Source organism: Bidens hawaiensis, unplaced genomic scaffold (assembly GCF_021521415.1).
Source record: "Bidens hawaiensis isolate Kalapana, Puna unplaced genomic scaffold, B.hawaiensis_p1.1 tig00002477_1, whole genome shotgun sequence".
In the NCBI taxonomy this organism is placed as follows: domain Eukaryota; kingdom Viridiplantae; phylum Streptophyta; class Magnoliopsida; order Asterales; family Asteraceae; genus Bidens; species Bidens hawaiensis.
Window position 1 is genome coordinate 320,214 of NW_027491136.1, and position 24,243 is coordinate 344,456.

The 24,243-nt window shown below is 35.7% G+C and overlaps 1 protein-coding gene and 2 pseudogenes across 3 annotated transcripts; all 3 read right to left on the reverse strand.

Moving 5' to 3' along the window:
- Positions 1 to 2,754: 2,754 nt before the first annotated feature.
- On the reverse strand, positions 2,755 to 5,352 carry LOC143619650 (fructose-bisphosphate aldolase 6, cytosolic-like). Its single transcript, XM_077091532.1, has 3 exons — positions 5,291 to 5,352; positions 3,925 to 4,152; positions 2,755 to 3,767 (listed from the first exon to the last, which is right to left on the reverse strand). Exons 1-3 carry the CDS (start codon positions 5,316 to 5,318, stop codon positions 2,947 to 2,949), a joined length of 1,077 nt encoding a protein of 358 aa, XP_076947647.1. The 5' UTR covers positions 5,319 to 5,352; the 3' UTR covers positions 2,755 to 2,946.
- Positions 5,353 to 7,784: 2,432 nt separating this feature from the next.
- LOC143619561 (3-dehydrosphinganine reductase TSC10A-like) lies at positions 7,785 to 9,835 on the reverse strand (annotated as a pseudogene). The gene is made up of 3 exons (XR_013151202.1): positions 9,294 to 9,835; positions 8,834 to 8,980; positions 7,785 to 8,196 (listed from the first exon to the last, which is right to left on the reverse strand). The product of XR_013151202.1 is annotated as a 3-dehydrosphinganine reductase TSC10A-like (transcript).
- An 8,873-nt stretch (positions 9,836 to 18,708) lies between these two features.
- On the reverse strand, positions 18,709 to 22,722 carry LOC143619562 (3-dehydrosphinganine reductase TSC10A-like; annotated as a pseudogene). The gene is made up of 3 exons (XR_013151203.1): positions 22,204 to 22,722; positions 20,013 to 20,154; positions 18,709 to 19,005 (listed from the first exon to the last, which is right to left on the reverse strand). The product of XR_013151203.1 is annotated as a 3-dehydrosphinganine reductase TSC10A-like (transcript).
- Between the last annotated feature and the right edge of the window lie 1,521 nt (positions 22,723 to 24,243).

Here is a 24,243-nt window from a genome sequence, read left to right on the forward strand (position 1 = left end):
TTATTATCCTGTTGCTCTTAATTTATTAGCTTATAAGGTTACACCTTTTGTTCTATTATACTTTTGTTAAATTTTTTTTATTTAATTTGCATATATAAAAGAGAAAATCAATTTATAACAATGTGTCACTAGTTATGTTATATTATAGTATTATACCAATTCATTTGTCATTGCGATGCTCATGCCATGTTATATCCGGTCTTAGACCAAACCCAACGCACTACATTTGATGATACATTTGGATTACATAGCAATAGCATCACAATAATCAGCATCAAAGTACTTGAGTATTAACACTTTTCACTTACGATGCTCTTATTTTATTTACTCGTCAGGTGCCCGTATTAAGTATTAGGTGTTCCAAGTTCTATTACTTACAATTTTAATTTTATATAATTATCTAAGTAAATCGAAACAACATAGCTAGATTGATATTACTAAGGGGAAAGTAAATACAACCCTGTTAGCCGTGTAAACGTATACGCGAAACCATTCAAAACTAAGTAGTTTTGATTAAAAATCTCTGAAAGCCCTTTTGGAGTAAATTCACGTCATCAGCTCTTACACATTTGTTGTTCTTTCTCGCTTTCTATCAATGATTTCAATTGCTCATTGCTGATGCAATTTTCATATGTTTATGCATGATCTTATGTTTTGATTGTTCTTTTGTTTAGTCCTGCAAATTATTTACTGTCGTCAAATAATGTCATTTTCTTGTTGCATATCTTGAGTAATCCTTCCTTTGTAGATATATTTTTTCAACTAGCTATTGATTTCACTAATTTTACCTACAAAATGTTGGTCAAAATAAATTTAACTTTGTCTTGTAGTGGATCTTCTAGGATGATCGATCCATTTAATGGAGCTGCACTTGCTGTTGTGTAACTGTACCATGTGATGGTCATGACAGCCATTCTCTTCAAGAGTCGATCTTAAATTCATTCTCTTTTACTTGTTTATTGTTTCCTCTTTGTCTTGTTCTTCTTTTTTCAATTGTAATACATATGAGTTTGAATGATCTGGTTCACTGTATTTTTGCACGTTTGACCCTTTTCACTTTTAAATTGCTATATTCTTTACGTGTTCAATATATGTTCACCATACTACATTTTTGCACGTTTGACTGGTTCTATATCAAATTGATATATTGTTTTATGTTTCAAGTTTGCCGGCTTGGGTTATTTTCAATCCCTAATTAAAGTAATTCGTAAAATTAAAATCAAATAAAACTAATATGCCTACTTATGATGAATGAATAAATAAGTGCTACCAAATTAATTTCGATACTAAACGGTGCTTTTGATTTTGTGAAGAATTGCAGCAGTTAAATCAGAACTATGAAACAATTGCTATCAAACTAATTTCAATTGCCAATGGTTTCGTGAAGAATTGCAGTATCTTATTTAGAATGATGAAAATGGTACTTGCTACAATACAGTGCATGCATCAATAGAAAATTGATTTTAAATGAATTATAGCTATAAATTAGTATTTGAGAGAAGGACTAGTCAATCGATGAAGGAGAAAGAACAAGTGTGGAGCTGATGACATGATTTTTAATCAAAACTACATAGTTTTGATTGGTTTCCCGTGTAAGCTTACACGGCTAACAGCGCACCGTATTCACTCTTATCACCCAATTGCAAATGAAAATAAAAATGAAAAATAACATTAAAAAGGATATGTTTACAGGTAATCGTTCAAGTAAACAAATGTATATGTATCGGGTATCAGACCACTTATTACATGATACCATACCCATATTACCTGCAAAAAAATTTAAACTAATACTTGCATGATCTCGTACTCATATACTCATCTCAAGTGTTCGCATTTACCCATCTGATTCGGTTTCATTTGTCATTCTTAGTTTCAATCAGGACATGCGCTATAAAATCATTATCTTGTTTGGTTGGTAGTTAAAACCAAGTTTGTTCAAGGCCATTGTTTTTTCGCATCAACAAACCCGCACCAACAAACCCGGGGTTTCAAGGGATGAAGCTCCTTCTATGTTGTTCCTGGGTCAGCACCACAACAGGGGCTTTTAACTAGAACTGGTTATTAGAGGGAACTGGTCGTCATTGCTAATCATCAATGAGACTAGGAGCAGCTGTTTTTAATCTTTATCATTAGCAATTCATCCGCAGCTGCGAGAGGTACCAACCAAGAGCAATGGCATCCATGGTAAGTACAATTTAGCAGCAACTTAGACAATCGACAAATCTAAGTGGCCATCAATAGTCATATCAACGATAAGTGATTTTCGTCAGACAAGTTCCTGCTAATGATAACCAAATCATGAGCCTTTTACAAAGAGTTGTGTTGGCTTAACGAAAAACGTCATGGTGATTTCCTAATTGTAAGAAGCAATAGGGCATTTTCAATACAAGTTTTTCATAACAGAATCTCCTGTACTCACCTTGTGACAATAGTTGATTAAAACCTCCAAAGTATCATTGAAATATTTTAATCTAACTTAAATCTAAAAATAAGACAACCAGATTCATACAAAATCTACAGCTTTTCTCATAAGACTGAAAATAAATTAGGCTCTATGAACACCCAGAGCCTAATTGCCTAAGAGGTAAACTTACGAGAATTAGTAAAACATTTTTCTTGGCATAATAGTTTGGCTTCGAAATATCAAATTCAAGATCCAGGCACTACAGAAAAAAAAATACCCTAGCAACCTAACATGCGATTAGCAACAATTCTTACATAATATGAAACAAAAGCGCACGCATACACAAAATATGCATCAAAAACTCGATCAATTGAAATATAAACCAAACCTCAAAACAAGCAAGTGTTTCTCATACTTATTAAACCAAAATCCGAAAACAACCATAGAAAAAGGTTCAAAACATAAACCCCACTTCGTCCATATCGTCACTAAAACACAAATCGGTAAAGAATTACCAACCTCAAAGCACACAAGACCAAAGTCTAGTACTTGTAGTCCTTAACATGGAGACTTTCAGATGCACCTTCACTCAACCCAGACCCACCCTGATACTTTCCAAGAGTCGCCTCAGAGTTAGCCTTGCACCTTGCCAAAAACGCATCCTGAGCCTTCTTCACATTCTCCTCTTTCCCAGCCCACGCCTTTAGTGTGCTCTGTTGCAGGGCCCGACCGAAAGAGAAAGACAAGGACCACGGTTTCTTACCCTTGTACTGGTTCATAGCATTCAAGTTAACTGTAGCCTCCTCCTCACTCTGACCACCTGACAAGAACACCACGGCTGGAACCGCTGATGGCATGGTTCTTTGCAAAGCACGAACCGTGTACTCAGCTACAACTTCAGGTGAAACCTTTTTGGCATCAGACCCGGGTGTCACCATGTTGGGCTTCAAAAGCGTACCCTCGAGAAGCACATGATGGTCGTTAAGAGCCTTGTAGCAAGCGGCTAACACGCGCTCGGTAACATCAGCACACTTGTTGATGTCATGGGGGCCGTCTACAAGAATCTCGGGCTCAACAATTGGGACCAGACCGTTTTCTTGGCAGATGATGGCATATCGGGCTAGCCCGTTTGCGTTTTCGTTGATAGCTAGTTGTGATGGCTCGTTGGGACCAATTTTGAGGACGGCACGCCATTTGGCGAACCGGGCTCCAGCTGAGTAGTATTGAGCGCACCGTGCAGCAAGACCATCTAGACCTTGAGTTGTGGTCTCACCGTTGGTTCCAGCTAGCTCAACTGTACCCTTGTCGACCTTGATACCAGGGAGGACTCCAGCTTCCTTCATGACATCCACAAATGGTTTACCTGAAAATAATTTGTAAATGTTAAAAGGTAAGTGGAGTCCAATTTGACTAAATAAACAGCACGTGTCGTTTAAACATGTTTAATAAAATAGTTGCACGTTCATATTGATAACAAATGGTGAGAACATTTGCTATAGATCGTTAACAAATGTGCATACCTGCAGCAGTCTTCTGGTAGAGGGTTTCCTCAAAAAGAATGACTCCACTGAGGTATTGAAGGGCACCAGGAGTGCAGAACAGAAGCTCGCGAAGAGCCCTCCTGTTTGACTCAACGTTCTCAACATTGATGCTGGATAGACGTTTTCCAATGGTACCAGTTGACTCATCAGCAGCAAGAATACCCTTTCCAGGGGTGCCAATGTAAGCAGCATTGGCAATTAGCTCATCTGGTATAAAAGAAAAAAGAATTTATTACATGTTTTCTAAGATTAACTTACGTTAAAACAAAATGATACAACAGCTACAAAAGTTAGGTATATAATATTAAGAATTAACATCAAAATATCTCTTAATTTGATCATCTTAAAAACAACTTTCTTCTGATAAAATCACACACCAAAACAGTATCATCTAAATGAACCAGTAAGATGAAAATGCAACATATTGTAAAATATTATCATATATTCAAATCATATAAGCAAACAAACTACTCTATTTCAAACAACATGATCATTCTAAGAGTAATGAAAAAGCCACTTACATAAGCCACTACCAAACAAACTATTCAATTTCAAACAACATGATCATTCTAAGAGTAATGAAAAAGCCACTTACATGAACCACTACGTAATGGCTACGGACTTATCTTACCAATAAACTAACCATAGATCGCACTCATTAATCCAAACATCGAGATCAAACTCAACTAAATAAATTGAAAATAGTCAAAACACAATCTGTTTAAAAATATAATATGATAAATGTATATAACATCTGCATCATATCATCAACTAAGACCATATGAATCACCGTTGCCACTTATCATAGATTCACATCTCACCATAACAAATTATACGTCAAACAAACTGAAAAAATATAACAGCAATTACAAAGCATAACTACAATTAAAAGAGTTAAAACAACAGATCTACAAAAACCTATCACAAAACACATCAGCAAAATACTAACCGTAACTGATTTGAATCTAATAACACAAGCACATTAAATTTTAACTCTACGTGTCATTTCTCGCCATAACAAACAGTTCGTCAAATCGACTGGAAAATATTACACAGACATCACAAAGCATAACAACTACTGTTAAAAATATTCAATCAGCAGATCCACATAAACTATTTACAAAACCTAATCGCCGCGTCGTAAGATCACATAACACATCAACAAACCGCAAATCATTCAATACATCGATAACTTAAAATCCGGTATAAACTAAGTCTACGTAAACGAGTTAAATAAATCTAACAACAGATAAGCAGATGAAAACTGTAGATCAGATCCATAAGAAACTAGACGAATTCAAACAGAATACAAAATAATAAGTGGAGATAGAGATGGAGATTATACCAGCATACTTTCCTCTGTAGCAAGACATGGTGTAATGAATCTGAGATCTGAACAAAGGCAGCGTGCAGAGAAACAAGTTAAAATAAAACAGAACAGAGGAGTCAAAGTAAGAGAGTGGATTTAAAGGAAAAAGACATCGGTATAATCGCCTCCAATCCAGGATACAGGTCGGTTATCTTTTGCCCTTTGCCTACCCTCCCAGAAAACAAAAAACAAAAAATATTAAAAATGGAACCTTTTTGTTCTTTTTCTACGTGTCTTCTAGAAGGAAGCTCAAACCGAATCGAAAACCAAAGAATTAACCGAATGGATTTTGGCTAGTGCGTATTTTTGAAAAAAACTATATTTTGGTGGAACGCAATAACCGAATCGATATAGGTTCACCTCTAGTGTCTTCTACGTTAGTAGCACTTGCATATAACATTTTGCTAGAGTCACATTATCTCGTATCATTTCTTCTACTAATTCAGATGTAGCATTTTAATTAAATCATCATTTCTCATAAGATGCGGTTAACAAAAAGATTGGTTAACTCTTCACATTAATGGTTACCGCTACACATGGTCTTACAAAGAAATATTGAAATCAATTAATTTCGATGTTAAGACCATGTGTAGCGGTAACTCTCCACATAGGGGGTTGTGTAATACGTGACGTCCCAGTTAACAATAGTGAGTTTTGTAAAAAGTGGTGTAATGGTAAAAAGTCTCAAAACCCTCTTGCAATCATTACATTTTGTATCTATTCTCTCTCAAAGCGAGCATTAGGTACATAACGAGCCATTGCAAAACTTAGCTCACAAGTAGAGAGTGGTTGGGTAGTTTTCTCGTTTTCCTCACACAACGAGGCCACTGCATAAGGTCTAAATACCCTAAATTTTATTATTGATAGCAATAGTTACTACCAATTAAAAGTCAAAATGGGGTTACCATCGGAAGTTGAAAAATGGTTGTGTACTTTTGTTTATAAACGATTTAAAGGAGCTGCCTGAATATGCTCGAATTTTAAAATGGGGCATGGGCCAATTAGTCAAACTATGGCGTGTATATAAAATTCTACACGCATAAATAAGATGCTTACAATAACAAACTAAGAACTAAGAAGATACTTTTTTTGTTCTATTCATAATAGCAGTTTTTTTTTTCTAAAAAAATGGTGAATGAATTTCTTTAGTTAGACTTAAAATCAAGATCTTACAAATTTTTCTTGATGAAGACCCAAGTTCAATTCTCACTTACAACACTTTAGGAGGACATGGGTGGCTCAATGATAGAAGACTGGGATCTTTGTGATCTCCAGTTCGATCCTGAAGGCATCCCGGTTTTACCACCAGTGGGCCTTCGGGCGGGTGAGTTTTCCCCGGAACTGGAGATTTCCCCGAGCTCCGTACGGCTGGGTTGGGCCAGCTGGCAGTGGCCTTTAGCCATTGGGTCACCCCGTACGAAATACCTAGACATTCTATGTTTGTTGGCTGTTAAAAAAAAAGATGTTTAAAGATTTTGCTTTTACTAATAAACCATTGGCCCATTAATTTATAACAGGAGTGTTCATAAAGCAAAACATGTAGCTATTACTGCCTATGAATATAATTATGTTGCTGTAACCCCTAAAAATTGACACTACGTTGCTATAGACAGGAACAAAATGCATATTTTAATTTTAAAAAACAAAAGACCATTCCCGACCTCCAAGCAACTCGATGGGTCCTTCAAAGAAGCCAACTCAAGGGGCGACACTCGCCTCGCAATGGAGACAGAAAAGTCGAGTCCCCAGATTTTCTTGGGAATACGTTGAAGTTTGGATTTATCGTTGTGAACATTTTTCAACAACAACGAAATACTTCATGAAATTAGTAAAGTTACGTGATCATTCATATCTTCACGGTGACACTATAAAATGGCATCGGGCGCTCATGAAAACTCAAGGGCCAACAGTCGTTGAACTTCATTCGGGAAATTATGTTCGAGCAAAGAACGAGGGTTGATCATCTCCATTGCAGCTTGCATTCGTTCTGATTACACTTAATCAAATGGGTAAGTTTTCCATTTGAATGCTTTATTAGTTTATTATTTTGATTTCTTTTCTATGTTAGCAACAATGATGGGTGGTGGTAGTCTTGTGGCGACAAAAGATGGGTGATTGGGTTGAGATTTATTTTGGGGTTTTCTAGAGACACCCCCACTTTTTCTAAAACATCCACCAATACGCCTCGTATAGGGCGTATACCCTCCGTATTAGGTATACGCCCTCCGCATAGTACTATACCGGGCGTATAGGGGACCCAATACGCCCGTATATCCTATACGGATATACAGGACGTATGGGTGTCCTTAATAGGACCCATTTATTTGTTAGTTGGGCTATAAAGAGGTGTATTTAAGATTATCAATGATTACACGAGTGCATTTATATTTGTGTAATCAACATGTGCATTTTTTATCTTTTATTTCATAAAGCATAAAAATGGATAGAAACCAAGTTTAAAAAAAAGAACATTAAATATAACAAATGGACTATAAAGCTTATTTTGAACAAACCAAAAGGATCAAAGCCATAATTTACTCATAATTTTACTAAGACACAATCAACTTATAATAAACACTTATCATTTCTCTTTCTCTTGGGCATGCACCTTTTCAATGATCCATACCAAATCCGGTGAACCCACAATGCCCCAATACGTACTATGCCACATAAAACAACCTCAACAAATGCCATGAGGTATGATCTTTGTGGAGAGAAACCTGCCGTTACTATAGATAAGAGGAATCCTTTCAAGTTGCAAGAAACAAAGAAACTTCCAGATTTGATGCCGTTCAATGTTTTCTTTGCAACTTCATCAGCTTGCATTGCACTAGAGTTTGCTGCTATTAAAGTGGCTGTCACCCGGGGAAGCGTTTTTAACACTGCATCACACAAAACTTTATCAGAAATGAAAAAGGTAGGTGACAAGAGACTAGGCGGGACTAATGATGGTTTCCATTTTTAATTATATGATTAATATTTACACTTAACATTATGGATATAAATAATTAAATTTGTATAAGTTTGAGTTTCTAATATAAAGTTTTATATTAAAATTGTCAAATGTATCTTGACATCATAATGGATTCATGGGTTGAGGGAAAAAATGATTTTTTTAGTTAGGGTTGTTATAAGGTTTACATCTCTATAAGTTAGTTATAGCTAAAAGATCTAATTATCTTTTTTTTCCCCTTAAAAAAACACAGATTTCATATAAAAAAACTCAATAGATTATGCTAACTCTCTTGCCTCCGTGGTTCCACCCAAAAGAACGAGTTAGAGTTGACATTGGTAATAATATCCATCATTATCATCTTCTCAGTTAGCAATGTACAACAAACACAGATATATCGGGTGAAACCATGATGAGGTGATGACCCAGCCAATTTTTATCTTAACCAGTTTAACATGGTGCACAACTTAACCCGTTTGCCACCCATAGGTAATCTTTATTATATATTCCGAGTAATGCAAAATAAAAGGCGATGGAATCACATATATCTAAGAGGGAGGATTAACCTTCTTTCACACAGGGTGTGCCTGTTTCTGGAGGAAATATAAGTGAAACATGAATGTCGTCAGCAATAACTTCTTGTTGGAGGCTTCTGCCAAACCACGTAGGCCAAATTTAGTAGCACAATAAACCACATAACCATAAACGCCCACCTAAAGTTGAGTTAAGAAATTGAATCATGTTAGAATCATTAGTTACACCATATAATTTTTGCATTTATTAAAGGGGAAAAGTTTATCCTCTTGAACAAGTTTAAGGTCAATTTGAGCTGCTTAGGTTGGGTTCATGGTGGATTGCGAACCAACCCTTCGAGTATCAAAAGTGTCTCATACTTCAATATTTTTGTTATATTTATGTGTTTGTTTGTTTTCGAGTATTGAAAGTGACTCAAACTTGGTCGACCTGTCATTTTTGTCATATTTAAACAATCTCAAATATATCAGTCACTTGAAAAACACGCATTACCTGACCGCCTAGAGATGACATGAATGCGATTGAAACTGGCTTCCGGTCACTTCTATTCTTCATTCCTGGTAATGCCGCCTTAATCAAATTAACCGTCCCAATCAAATTAGTATCAATCATGCACTTAATATTATTCATATCCTGATCCACAATCTCTTGAGCTATAAACACGCCTTGATTACAAACCAAAACATCAATCGGGCCAACACTTTCAACTGCTTCTTTAATTGCTTCAAAGTCACGTATATCCGCGCTCACAATATTAACATCTATGCCCGTGGAGAGTCGGATAGAGTTCTTAGCTTCCTTGAACTTGTTAATGTCACGTGCTAAGATAGTGACACGAGCACCTTCGGCCACACCTTTCCTAGCTATCGCTAGGCCAATGCCACTAGACCCGCCCGTGATAAACACGTGGCGGGATTTAATCGGGATTTTTATAGGGTGAGGGCGAATAATAAGTTTAAGAAAAAATAGGAAGAATATAGGCAGAATGTAGAGAGCAAGAAATGAGAGTTGGATGTATGCCATGAATGTTGTGAGGACTAATGGGAGCAAAAACGAATTATATATTCGTAACGATAATTTTATTATATTATTATTCCTTTTTATTTGGTGGGCGATTTTTTTGGATAAGACAGTGAAATGTTTTGTTTTTATTTTAAACCACAAAATATAATAATTCTTTTTTTTGTTTTCCCTTTTTCTCAACTGGCTCCGACAAACGTGTAACATCTTTTGAAATTGTTTTAACATTTTATCACAACTTTATTATGAAGGTGATAGTAACGTATTACCTTCCCCGACAACGACTTATAATTAATTTCTTGATTCAGTCTCGTGCTCTATGTGAAATTATTTGATTTTCTTTAAATATTAGGTAGTGTTTGTTATCGAGGAATGGAATGTGAAATTTAATAAGTCATTCTAAAAGCATGTTTGGTTACCATGTATGAATGAAATGGATCATTCCACATGAAATGAAACTCCTATTTTTAGGATTTTCATTTCTTTGAATACATGTGTTTATTTTTTATTCCTTAAAGGAATGAAAAAGTTAAAAGAGTCATCAATCATTATTACTATTATAAAGTTATAATTTTATTATATTTATTATTATTATTATTATTATTTTGCAATTATATTATTATTATATAATCATCATTGTTGTTTTGTATATTATAATATAACTATTATCATATTAGAGCTATTACTACATTATCAATATATATAATTTTTTAAATTTGATGAGTTAAAATTCAAAACGCATATACGGTTTAACGATCTCGTTACAGTACGAGGGTCCTAAAAATAGTTATTATGAATATTCATTTATTATTTATATTATTTATTTTTATTTATTTTTTATTATTATTACTAATAAAAATATTAATAATAATAAAGTGATTAATCATTCTATTTTTAAATGGTAACCAAACATGACAATGGAATGGTAATGGTCCATTTCATTTCTTTGTCCATTCCATTCCCACATCTATTCCATTCTCTCGTCTATTCCATTACCCCGTACCAAACATACCCTTAATATTATTAACAATCTAACCCATTATATAGGGTAGGAAATACAGTCGTACACAAACTAGTATGGAAACTTAGATAATGATAAATCAAATACAAATCATAGATAATCTTTTAATATATTGAATACATGTCGTATATATCCTCTAATGTTCACCCTTTGAGCGTGTGTAGTGCGAACATTCAAACTACCGTGAAATTCTTGAAACATTGACGTGGCAAACCTTTGGTAAAAATATCGGCATATTGAGAAGATGACGGAACATATAATACCCATATATGACCAAGCCGTACTTTTCCCGAATGAAGTGCGTATCAATTTCCACATGCTTCGTCTGTTGATGTTGAATAGGATTTTGGGAAAGGTATACAACAGAGATGTTGTCACAGTAAACAATGGTAACTCGAGTAAAGGGAACATGAAGTTCGAGCAACAAATTTCATAACCATGTGGTTTCGGCAACTGCATTAACGGCACCACGATACTCTGCCCCAGTACTTGAACAAGAGATCATTACATGACGTTTAGAGGACCGCGAAAGTATATTTTTCCAAAAAAATACACAATATCCGGACGTAGAACGACGAGAATCCGGACATCCTCCCTAATCTACATCTGAGTAAGTCGTGAGTGAGGTGACAGAAGATGGGACAATGCAAAGGCCATGATCAATGGCACTACTGAGATAGCAGATAATACGTTTCATAAATCCAAAATGAGAATCTCGATGTGCATGCATAAAAGACACACTTGTTGAATAGTACCATCGAGGAGAAGAGTGTCGGAATTGGCACTCGGCTTAGTCGTCATGTCAGCCGAAATGACACATGGTTTACATGTGCTCGTACCAGCTCGTTCAATAATATCACATGTATAAGACGCTTGAGATAAAAATAAATCGTTATCCCAGGTTACTATTATGCCGAGAAAATGATGTAGGCAGCTGAGACTAGACATAGCAAATTTTCTCTCTAGAGAGTTTATGATGGTTTTAAGCAAGCCATCAGTGGACGTCGTTAAAACGAAATCGCCCACAAAGAGAAGTAAATACGCTGGTTTATGTCCATGGCTATAGATAAAAAAACGACTGATCACACGTGGTATGACTAAATCCATGAGAAGTAATAAACGTGGAAAAATGATTATACCATGCCTGCGATGCTTGTTTTAACCCATATAATAATTTCTTTAACTGACAAACGTGATTAGGTTAGGTACGATGGACGAACCCTGACGGTTGATGCACATACACTATTTCTTGTAAATCCCCATGTAGAAGAGTATTTTTGACATACAATTGGTGGATTGCCATGACCATGATACTACCAACCTCAAGACAGTTTGGATGATTGTCGCCTTAACAACTAGACTGAAGGTATCATCACAGTCTATACCAATCGTCTGAGATATCCCGTTAACTACCAGACAGTCTTTATACCTTTCGAGAGTGCCATCTGATTAAATTTATGTCTAAACAACCATAAACACCATATAATAGGCTGATCACCCGGAAGCGGGACCATCTCCCACATGTCGTTCGCCTGTAAATCCTTAAATTCATTCATCATAGCATTACGCTAGTTTGGATCTGACCGGACAATTTGATAGCTTTTTAGTAAATGAGAGATGATCAGCGAAATAGTGGTGGTATGTAGATTTAGAGATGTAATGGTTTGGTGATGCCAAACTAAGCTCGTGGGCATGGGCAATGGTGATGTGGTGTATGAGGTAGTAAGCGGTGTTTTGGTATTGGGCCAAGAAGTGTGGTTAGGCCTAATGAAGAAGGGGAGGGAAATGACATGTGAGGTATGGTGTCGTGGGGTGATAGATCATCTAGGAAATTATAGCCATCGAATTTAAGGGGTTGAAAGAACAGAAAAGATTGTTCGACGAGGACAACAAGTCTAGAGATAATAGTTTTCCCAGTAGCGGGGTCAAAGCATCCATATCCATGGTGGTCTACGGGGAATCCAAGAAATACACATTTGACAGAGCGAGGATGGAATTTATGCGGGCTACTAGATGATGTATTTGGGTAACAGACTCACCTGAAAACCCAAAGATGGCCATAGGTAGGGTGGCAGCAAAGGTATAAGGCAAAGTATGGTGTGGAATGGCTAAGGCGCTTAGTAGGTAGGATGTTGTGAAGGTATATGGTCGTATTTAGGGATTCGGCCCAAAAAAATAGGTGGTAAGTGGGCATTGTTAAGTAAGGTTCGAACAATGTCGTAAACGCCGAATCATATATTCAACACGACCGTTTTGTTGGGACGTTTGGGGGGCACGAGAAGCGAAGCAAGGCCATGGATGTTGGCGAATTGTTAGAATTCCTTGTCAAATTCTCTGCCAAGATCAAATTAGAAGGTTTTTATCTTAGTATTAAACTGAGATTGGATAAGTTGGTGAATTTGCGAAGTTGATAAACGTTTCTGATTTAAATTTTAATGAATAAATCTAAACGAATTATGAAAAATTGTCAATTAAGACCATATAATATTTTTAACCCGCCTTACTTGTGTTCGGGAGGTCCACAAATCACAGTGTATGATGTCAAATTAAGCAAACATAATTGAGCTTGATTCATAAAAAAGGTAAACCTTTATTTTTTGATATTTTACAAGAATGACACAAAGATAAATTTTACTGTTTATTACAAGAAATAAAGAGTAACGTGTCGTTTTCGTCCTTGTGGTTTAGCAAATAATGCGAATTTAGTCCAAAAAGTTTATTTTTTGCATATGGACCATCCACGTTTCCCAATTCTTGCCAATTACATCCAAATCACTAACTATGTTAAATTGAATCGTTAAGTCGGGGTTAGACATGTTTTTTCACTCTTTCTTTATTATGAGTAAAATGCCAAATCGTCCATGAGGTTTGGTCATATTTGCGAATTTTGTCCAGAATTTTTTTCCAGTAATTAGACCCTTGATTTTTCCCAATTGTTGCCAATTTTGTCAAAATTGTTAACTCGGTCTAAATTCAACGTTAACTCAGGGGTGTTACTGTCCTTTTACATGTTTGTTTACATTATTATTATTATTATACTAAGCTAAACCCTTTATATGACTAAAAATAAAGAAGAATGAACAAACGGATACTATATTGGATTCAAACATAGGAATCATGAGATGTTATATATGTCTTCAAACAAACACATGCATAATAATAATAATAATAATAATAATAATGTAAACAGACATGTAAAATGACAGTAACACCCCTGCGTTAATGTTGAATTTAGACCGAGTCAACAATTTTGACAAAATTGGCAACGATTGGGAAAAATCAAGGGTTTAATTACTGGAAAAAAAAAATTTTTAGACGAAATTCGCAAATGTGACCAAAACTCAGAGACGAATTTGGCACTTTACTCATATAATAAAGAAATAGTGAAAAGGCATGTCTACCCATGACTTAACGATTCAATTTAACGGGGTTAGTGATTTGGATGTAATTGGCAAGAAATTGAGAAGCGTGGATGGTCCATATGCAAAAGATAAATTTTTTGGACTAAATTCGCATTATTTGTCAAACCACAAGGACGAAAATGACACTTTACTCAGAAATAAATAAACGAGGCGTAGTAAATGTAAGATAGGATCACCTGGGTGACTGAGACGATTGTGCCATTGGTTGGCGGTGGTGTGACGAAGGCGGACGGAAAGACTAGGGCAATGAACGGATAGAGTTCCGCCATACTATCGTGGCGGGAAAGCACGACTCCAGCCTTTAAATCCTTCACAATAAAACCGAAAGGGTCAAATTCTGTAGAGGTCCAATTATCAATATTAAATTTAAGAATGGAAAGAAGATTTTTGATAATCGAAGGTGTGTAAAGAATGTTATTAAATTTATATGTTTGGTTTTGGGTGTTGTAAAGGGCCTTGTTGGATCCAAAAATTGAAACGTGATTACCATTCTTGACAAAAATAGAATTTACTGATGAATTAGACAACGGGAATGAGATTTTACTTGGGTCGGGTGAGGTGAGATGAAGCATCTGAGTCCATGTACCATGTGGGATCCATTGGATTGAAGTGGTTAGACCCCAATGCATTCATATTAATTTGACCCATGGCGTTAGCGAGCTCGTTAGCATTCGAATCCGTAAAACCGGCAAGTCAAAATCGGGGCCATTGACTAGGCCTTGAGCAGGTGCATTGGGCTGGAATGCTGGTCCAGCACCATAGTTGTGGTGTTTGGTGATGGGCCTGATGGATTTGGATGAGGACTGTGCCCAAAGCTACTGGATGATTTTGTCCCCATAGATTGTTTGGCCCATTTTGCGAGGCCCACTGTTGGCTAGAAGCTTGTCTCCACTGTTGGTGGGTTGAACGGCCATTTATTTACATTAAATGGTTGTGTAGGATATACCGATATACGGACTCGGTGGCCGGTGGGGGACTGGGGGCTAGAGGTGTACAAAACCGGTTTTTTTTTCAAACCGAACCGGTTTGGTCAAAGCCTGATCAAAACCGGTTTGATCCAAACCGGTTCGGTTTAGAACCGGTTTTAACTGAACCGGTTCGTTTTAAAACCGGTTTGGTAGATCAGAAGGGGGATCGGTCTCCAAACCGATGGTTTGGGTCGATTTGGAAACCGGTTTTACTATCAAACCGGTTCAATTTGCATAGAACCGGTCCTAAACCGATTTTTTTACACCTCTACCAGGGGCTATGAAATTATTTGAGTTCCCTTGAATATTATTAACAATCTAACCCATTATATCGGGTAGGAAATACAATCGTATACAAACTAGTATGAAAACTAAATAATGATAAATCAAATACAAATCATAGATAATCTTTTAATATATTGAATAGTATTATTAGTATGTCGCATATGTATCCTCTAGTACTATGAAGATTCTAAGTAGCTAAGTTTGTCCTTTTACGTTCTTTCTTAATGTTCTAGTCTCATGGCGCACAAAAGTGTATATTTAGAAGTTTAGAACGTGTATGACTTAGTTGGTCCGAAAAAGACTATTATTTTTCAAGTTTATATAATAAGTGTTTTTTTCCGAGAAAAATTGTACTGAGTTGTTTTTTAAGTTATGTGTTTATCTTATTAGTATTAAATCTAAGAATTAAGCTATTGAATTAACAAACGCAACTTATATGCTGCATCAATCTTAAAATGCTTAGCACACAGTTTTAATTGGTTTGATGCATTGCTGTAGTGAGTTATACGCATGTGCAATTGCAGTGGCGGACTCAGGATTTTTGGACAACAGGGTCCTATTTTGTCGATGCTCAAAATTTTCGGGCCGATTGTTTTCGGGTCGGGTCGGGTCGAGGCTAAAAACATAATAAAAAACAATATCATAAAACACACAAAATATGATGCCATTCGAAACAACTACGAGAAAAAAAAAACACATTACAAATTCTTAAGTTGTTCCCTACGACTTTTCATATTTTGAAAATGAATGCAACAAGCTCTCTTTTCATCTAACAAATGCAAGCATTATTCATATAATTTCACCTCTTTGGTTAACATGATAAGATCGATAAAATTGGTTTTCGTTCAGAGAGATCCAATGAAAGGTTTTTCAAAACAATTTTCTTACTAGTATTACTTGAAGAAGATAATGGCTCAAAACTTTCTTTTCAATAATCTCTTGATAAACAGCCTTAAAATTTAAGTTTTTAACAAAACTTAGTGACCATCTAAATAACAATTGGACAAAAGTCAACGAATATGATTTAAAAAAACAACAAAAAAATGAAGCCGGACAAGGGTCAAACCCAGGTGATTTCAAAGGAAGTGAAGGGGAGTTTCCACTGGAACACTTCAACACTATTAGTATGGTTTCCAAGTTTTAATTTTTATAGGGTCTTTCAAAAAATTAATAAACCGCTTCTAATAAATCTTTAAAAAACGTTGGTGTCCCGAGACCCCGATACATACCATGTGGGTCCGCCCCTGTGCAATTGTGCATGACTGCATCAGCACCATTATAATAGCAAATCAATTATATGAAGTTCGACGTGTTGTTTAATTGGCTAGACGTACCTTGTATAATGTAGCAAATTTTTTATCTATAGTTGATTTGAAAAGGCTTACATGGTTTCTAGTCAGTTTTTGAAACTTATTTTAATTATACGTCATCCCCGCTAGTTCGTGAATAGTGTTTATGAGGACTCGCTAGCAGATGTGATACGTTTCTCATAATTGCATGATCATGAGTTAGCAAACATGTATTGGCTTTTCAACATAAACACTATTCACATCCGTTGGTTCAACTAGCAGATTAGCTAGGATCAAAACAGGTTCCTAAAATTGACTAGAAACCATGAAAAAATATATAAAAAAAACTCTATACATGCACATCTATGTATACTAATTACAATAAATAGTATTGTGTTAGGTTTCTTCATTTGTTCATAGTGGACCACTGCTTTATATGTAACCGGTAAGACAGCAACAATAGCATGAAAGTCATTTTTATAAATTTCGGCGTAACACAAACCGAACCTAATGAATGACCACATGCGTTATTTAAGTTAGTTGAAGAAGACAACTATGGACAAGTTGAAGATATAGTGTTATAGGTAGTCGCATTTAAGTTAGCGGCAACTTATCTTCTTTTTTTTTAACACAATTTGTTTTAATTCCTGACACTTGAATCAAAGACCTTTGGATGTCTCATGTCTGTGTCATTGTATTGTAAATTGAATTGTTGAAAAAGTAATATTTCTTTCAAAGTTAACTTACAGAGAGAAAAGGAAATAAGATAGATATAGAATACAAGGAAGTGAGGAACTAAGAAAGGAAATACAAACATGGTTTGTAGCTAGAATTATTTTTGATTGGTCTTCAACGGTCACTATGCAATATGTAAGGTTGCCAAAGAATCATCATAAAATAGGAAATGATGAATAGTTGGCCATATATATGTTTTTTTTATTTTCCAATACATTGGGCCACCAACTCAGGACTGGCGACGACTTATCTATTACGAAGGAATTAAATTAGCAAAAGAAACAACCTAGCCCAATTGAATGTTCTGAACAACCTAACCAACTTGGTGGACAGATTCAGTTCAACCGAACCAGAGATGATTGGGTGTGAGTCAGTGAACCGCATAGGGGAATTCTCGGTCAAATTGATGGTGAAGTTATTACTTTGTTTGATGAATTCTTTGATTGCGGTAGAAATTCACACAACGAACGAATAGAAATTCACTTGACAAGTCCACACATTTGAAGACCTAAGCATGTAAGTAGAACAAGTATCAATCTAATTCATTTCATTTTTGATAACCATTAAATCAAGTTTGAAATTGTAATTGTCAATGCATACTAGTAATTAGTAATGAAAGCATTAGGCAACCACTCAAGGTTTCATATCATGTAATATTCACATCATTCACTCATTTAATGTGATATATTAAGCCAATGATGCTCTAAACAAATTGAAAACTGATAAAAATTAATATATTATTTGAATATTTTGGGTCGGCTTAAGGATATCGAGAGACTATCTTAAGAAAGTACATGAGTCTTCACGAAAGGATATCAAGAGGTGTTTTGGGGTTCTTCGTCAACGTTGGCATTACGTAAAAAATCCGTGTCTGGACATCGGAAAAAATGAGAGATGCTATATATACGTGTATCATATTGCATAACATGATTACAGAAGACGATGAGAAAGCAATATGTCAACATTATATACCGGGGAGTGTACAACAACAAACTCAAGCAACTATAGATGAGAGGGTGCAAAATGTGTATCAAATTCGTTCAAGTGAGATACATTATTCGTTATGGTGGATTTGGTCCAACATGCTTATTTTTACTAAACCACAAGGACAAACCATATTTACTCTTAATTCTACTATATGACATAGTCATATTCATTTAACACTTATCATTTCTCTTTATCTTGGGCATGCACCTTTTCAATGATACCGTACCAAGTCCATTGAACCCACAATGCCCCAATGCGTCCTACGACACATAAAACAACCTCAGCAAATGCCATGAGGTATGATCTTTGTGGTGAGAAACCCGTGGTTACTAAAGATAAGAAGAATCCGTTCAAGTTGCAAGAAACTTCCAGATTTGATGCCATCCAACGTTTTCTTGGCAACTTCATCAGCTTGCATTGTACCAGAGGTTGCTACTAAAGTGGATGTCAATCGTGGCATAGTTTTTAACATTGCATAATGCATAAACATTATCAGAAACGACGAAAGTAGGTAACGAGAGACCAGGCGGGATTGGTGATCGTTTCCATTTTTAGTTATATCTACACCTAACGTTATAGATGTAAACAAATAAATTTGTATAAGTTTGAGTTTTTAATATAAAGTTGGTATATTGGTTTTTATTAATACCAACTATTGCCTTTTGGTCACTGCCGGTCCAAACTAATGAATTGGCTACTGAAGGTCCCAACTTTTAACGTATTTGTTTCTAATGGTCCGCAACTAACAGAATCCTAATGCCGTTAGTTTCAGGTCGTCAGAAAAACGTTTTGGCCGGAAAAGTCAAATTTGTTTCCGGAAAACACCACCTGAACACCGCAACCACCACCAATTGACTCACTACCAACCAACTACCATCACTTAAGCATCATCAGCCAATTTCGACGATGGTTCTAGGGTTTCCGGTGACCTCAATAATTGGGGTTTTTACTAGAATAATGTTCCTAAAGGTCCGATACACAATTATCAAGATGTTTGGGATGAAAATGTTGAGTTTTCGGGAAAGAATTTGAGTTTTCCGGCCAAAAACGTATTTTCGACGACCTGAAACTAACAATGTTAGGATTCTATTAGTCGCAAACCGTTAGGAACAAATACGTTAAAAGTTATGACCGTCAGCAACCAATTTGTTAGTTAGGACCAGCAGTGACCAAAAGACGACAACTAAGATTAATAAAAACCAAAATACCTATAAAGTTTTATATTAAAACTGATTTCATATATATATAAACGAGTGAAACCATGATGACATGAAGTACTAATATCCAACATTACCATCTTCTCGGTCAACAACCATAAAAACAAATATAGCGGGTGAAACCATGATGACCCAACCGATTTTGATATGAACTGATTCGACATGTGCGCGATTTGAACAGTTTGTCACTCATAGGTGATCTTTACTCTATAATCTCAATAATGCAAAATAAAAGGCATTGGAAATTAGAAGAGGATTAACCTTCTACCACACCGGGTGTATCCGTTTCTGGAGGAAATATAAGTGAAACATGAATGTCGTCATCAATAACTTCTTGTTGGAGGGCTTCTGCCAAACCTCGCAGGCCAAACTTAGTAGCAGAATAAACCGCATAACCATAAATGCCCACCTAAAGTTGGAAGTGAGTCAAGAATAAAATCCTCTTGAGCAAATTTAAAGTCGATGAAAATTTCATTCAAGTTTGTCGATGAAAATTTCATTCAAGTTTACGTGGTTATACACATTGTTAAAAATTCCGCACCCTTAATATGCTATATGCTATGTAAATTTGTAAACGCATTAGAAATTGGTTTTTTATTGTTTTAGCTTTATAAAAGATTTTAATATGTAAAATATCACAAGAATATAACTTTCGTTCCTATATTAATATTCAGATATTGAATATTTCTACATTAGGAGTTGGAAGTTTTGATGCTCGTAAGGTTGGTTAAATAAGAGTTATTACATTCATTTCTAAAAATTATAGTAAAAGAAATTAGTTATATAATTCAAAATATGTTGTGTGATTTAATAATTTATTTACTTATATATACCAAACACGACTTATCTTATCAATTTTGACTCAAACTTGTCTCAACTTGTTAGAACATTCCCAAAAGTTTTCTTAAACTTGTGTGAAAGGGTTTTCCAAATTATAGGGTGGGTCAGAGCCGACCCTTGGGGAGGGGGGGTCGACAAGTACAGGCCCGACACCTGCTAGGCTCGGATTTTTTTTTAAAAAAAAATTATATTTATTTTTATTAAAACAATATACATATTTAGTGTTAAAACTCAATTACATAACCACTGGCTTGGTCTAGTGGCTAAGGGGTATTACTCTCAACCAAAAGGTTATGGGTTTTAGTCTCATTTGAGACACGTTTAATCTTATTTTTATACAAAAGGTTTTTTACGCAATCTAAATTATAACCAAGTAAACCCATATCAAAATTAAATTCTTTAGACCCAACAAAATACTCATTTTACTTAAGACCCAAAAAAATTTCACCTTCAGGCTAAATTCTTTTTTGCTTTCTCAGAGCGGGCCAAGGGTGGGAGTTATGAGTGGTTGTGAGTGCAAATTATAGGGTGAAGAAAGAAATGTAGTGATTTTTTTTAAATTTGGGGGAACATTGACTGTCCCCATTTATTTTTTAATATTTATTGAATTAGTTGAGTATAGTATAGAGAAAACTATAATAAAAAAAATATTATTTAATAGAGAGAAATATAATGATTTTTAATGTAAATATAGCGATATGGATGGAGGACGTGCCGAGAATGCTCTGACCTAACTAGGCTTGCCTTTCTTTATTAGGCTATACGGTTAATGGTTTTGCCGCTAAACTGGTGGGGTGGCCGCCCTGTTGTTGGGGCCGTCCAAATTCACAAATCGGTAAAATTTTTGTGGAGATTTTCCCAATGAAATTGTTGCCCAACTTCAACATCTTCCCTTCTTTTAAATAGGGTGTTAATTTGTTGAATCCATATAGAGAAAGAAGATAGAAAATTTGAATTTGAGGATGTGTTTGAGAAAATCGGAAGTTGCATGCCGATGGGGTGGAGTCGTGAAAAGAAAGTGTACTTTTTTAACATGGTGTGTTTTAATTTAATATTTTAATTGTATTTTTTTTAACTTCTTATAATTATTTGAATAGGTTAAATAGTTTTAGTTAATAACTTGTTTTTGTTAATTTTCATAAAAAAAAACTAAATACATCGGTTTGTATAATATTTTTTTTATGAACATACCAGTATAAATTTTAACGAAAACATATTTGTTTTGAAAAAAATATATTTTTTTTGTCTCGTAAACGACCTTGGCACATGCTTTGACCGATAAGTTTGTCGAAATATATTTATGTTTTTTTGACTACCCGACAACAATGGATACTCGAAATTTAATATGTTTTTTTATTTTACGTTTGTACACAAAATTTAATATTTTTTTTAAGTTAAACTAAATTAATTTTACTTATATCAATATTATTATTTATTTGAAAAGATAGGGAAGTGGTAAATCGGTAACCGTTTCCATGATATTGTGAAAAAATGGTGGAGTGAGATATGATGTGGCGTTGTCATAACACTATAAAGTGAGAAGTGAAATGATATCCACACCTTTTAGTCTTAGACTTAAACAATCTTAAAAAGACCGTTACTCAATAACACGCATTACCTGACCGGCTTGAGATGACATGAATGCGATAGACACTGGCTTCCTGTCGCATCTATTCTTCATTCCTGGCAATGCAGCCTTAAGCAAATTGACCGTCCCAATCAAATTAATATCAATCATGCTCCTAATATTCTTTATATCCTGATCCACAATCTCTTGAGCTATAAACACGCCTTGATTACACACCAAGACATCAATCGGACCAGCACTTTCAACTGCTTCTTTAACTGCTTCATATTCACGTACATCTACGCTCACAATATTAACATCTATGCCCGTGGAGAGTCGGATAGAGTTCTTAGCTTCCTTGAGCTTGTTAATGTCACGTGCTAAGATAGTGACACGAGCACCTTCGGCCACAGCTTTCCTAGCTATAGCTAGGCCAATGCCACTAGACCCGCCCGTGATAAACACATGGCGGGATCTAATTGGGATTTTTACAGGGTAAGGGCGAATAATGAGTTTAAGAAAGAAAAGGAAGAATATTGGGAGAATGTAGAGAATGTATGCCATAGATGTTGTGAGGACACAATAAATTTGATATTTGTAGAGAATGGTCCTCCCACTGTGTACGGGGATGCTGATGTGGACAGCGGGGTAACACCACTTAGAGATGGTCAAAAAAACCGGTCCGGGAAACGGTTTGCCGGTTTAAACCGGAAACCGGTTTTTACGAAAACCGGTTTTTTAAAAACCGGTTTGACCGGTTTACAAACCGCCGGTTCGTATATCGGTTACACGTTTTAGAGCCAAAACCGGTTAACGAACCGGTTATTAAAAAAACCGGTTTTTTTTAATAACCGGTTATAAAAAAACCGGTTAACCGGTTTTTTATAAACCGGTTTTTGACCTTGTGGAAAAACCGGTTAACCGGTTTTTCCATAACCGGTTAACCGGTTAAAAACCGGTTTTTTTCCGTTGTATAACGGCTATATAGCCGTTTTTTTTTTGACCGTTTTTTTTTTTTTTTTTTTACCATTTTACCCCCACAAACATCTATATATAGTTTAGGTTGGGTATTGGTTAGATCACACTCGATTATACAACTCCAAACGCTCTAAACGTTTATTTCATACGCGATTATTTTGTTATCTCACGCTCAATTATACCACATTACCACTCCATACGCTCTTATTTCGTAGTCGATTATCATGGCCTCCCAAAGTGCTGCTTCATCCGTCAACATGGGTGCCTCGAACACGGGAGAAACGGTCGTTCGGGTCATCCCCACGAAACGAAACCAAGATGTTTGGCAACATTTCGACCTATGCGAAATGTCTAACGGTAGCCAAAAAGCTCGATGCAAACATTGTTTGAAGTTTTATGGCAAAGATGCAAACTCCACTTTAAAAGCGCATGTACAAAGGCCCTTTTGCAAGGCCTTGAAGGACGAATCGGGAAGTAGTTCGCAGCCGGAGATGACGAATCAAGGAACGGTGTTTACGTACGACCTTGAAGCGGTACGTCAAAAGTTTTCAAACTTTGTGATTCAACAAACACTTCCTTTCAACCACTTCGACAACCCTCAATTCACGGAGATGATGCAAAAGTATGTTCAACTACGCTACCAACACGTAAGTCGTTCGACCCTTAGAAGAGATTGTCTTAAAGCATGGAAAAACGCTAAATCCGAACTAATTTCATACTTTTCAAACTTACAAACTGGTGTAAACTTAACAACGGATGTGTGGTCGGTACCTAACGGTTCGCCCGACTCATACATTTGTGTGACGGCTCATTGGGTTGACCCCGAGTCGTGGCAAATGATGAAACGAACCGTTGCGTTTCAATTGTTTGATTACCCGCACACGGGTAGAAATATTTTTAAACTCTTGGATAAAGTCATTCGATAATACAAGATTGAACATAAAATCTTTTCAATTTCGTTTGATAACGCGTCCAACAATACGGCCGCGGTTGGCCATTTAAAATTAAAGTATAAACCTATTTGTGATGGAGCGTTTTTTCATAGCCGATGCATTGCACATATTATCAACTTGACCGTGCAAGATGGGTTAAACGTGATCGAAACGCAAAGAA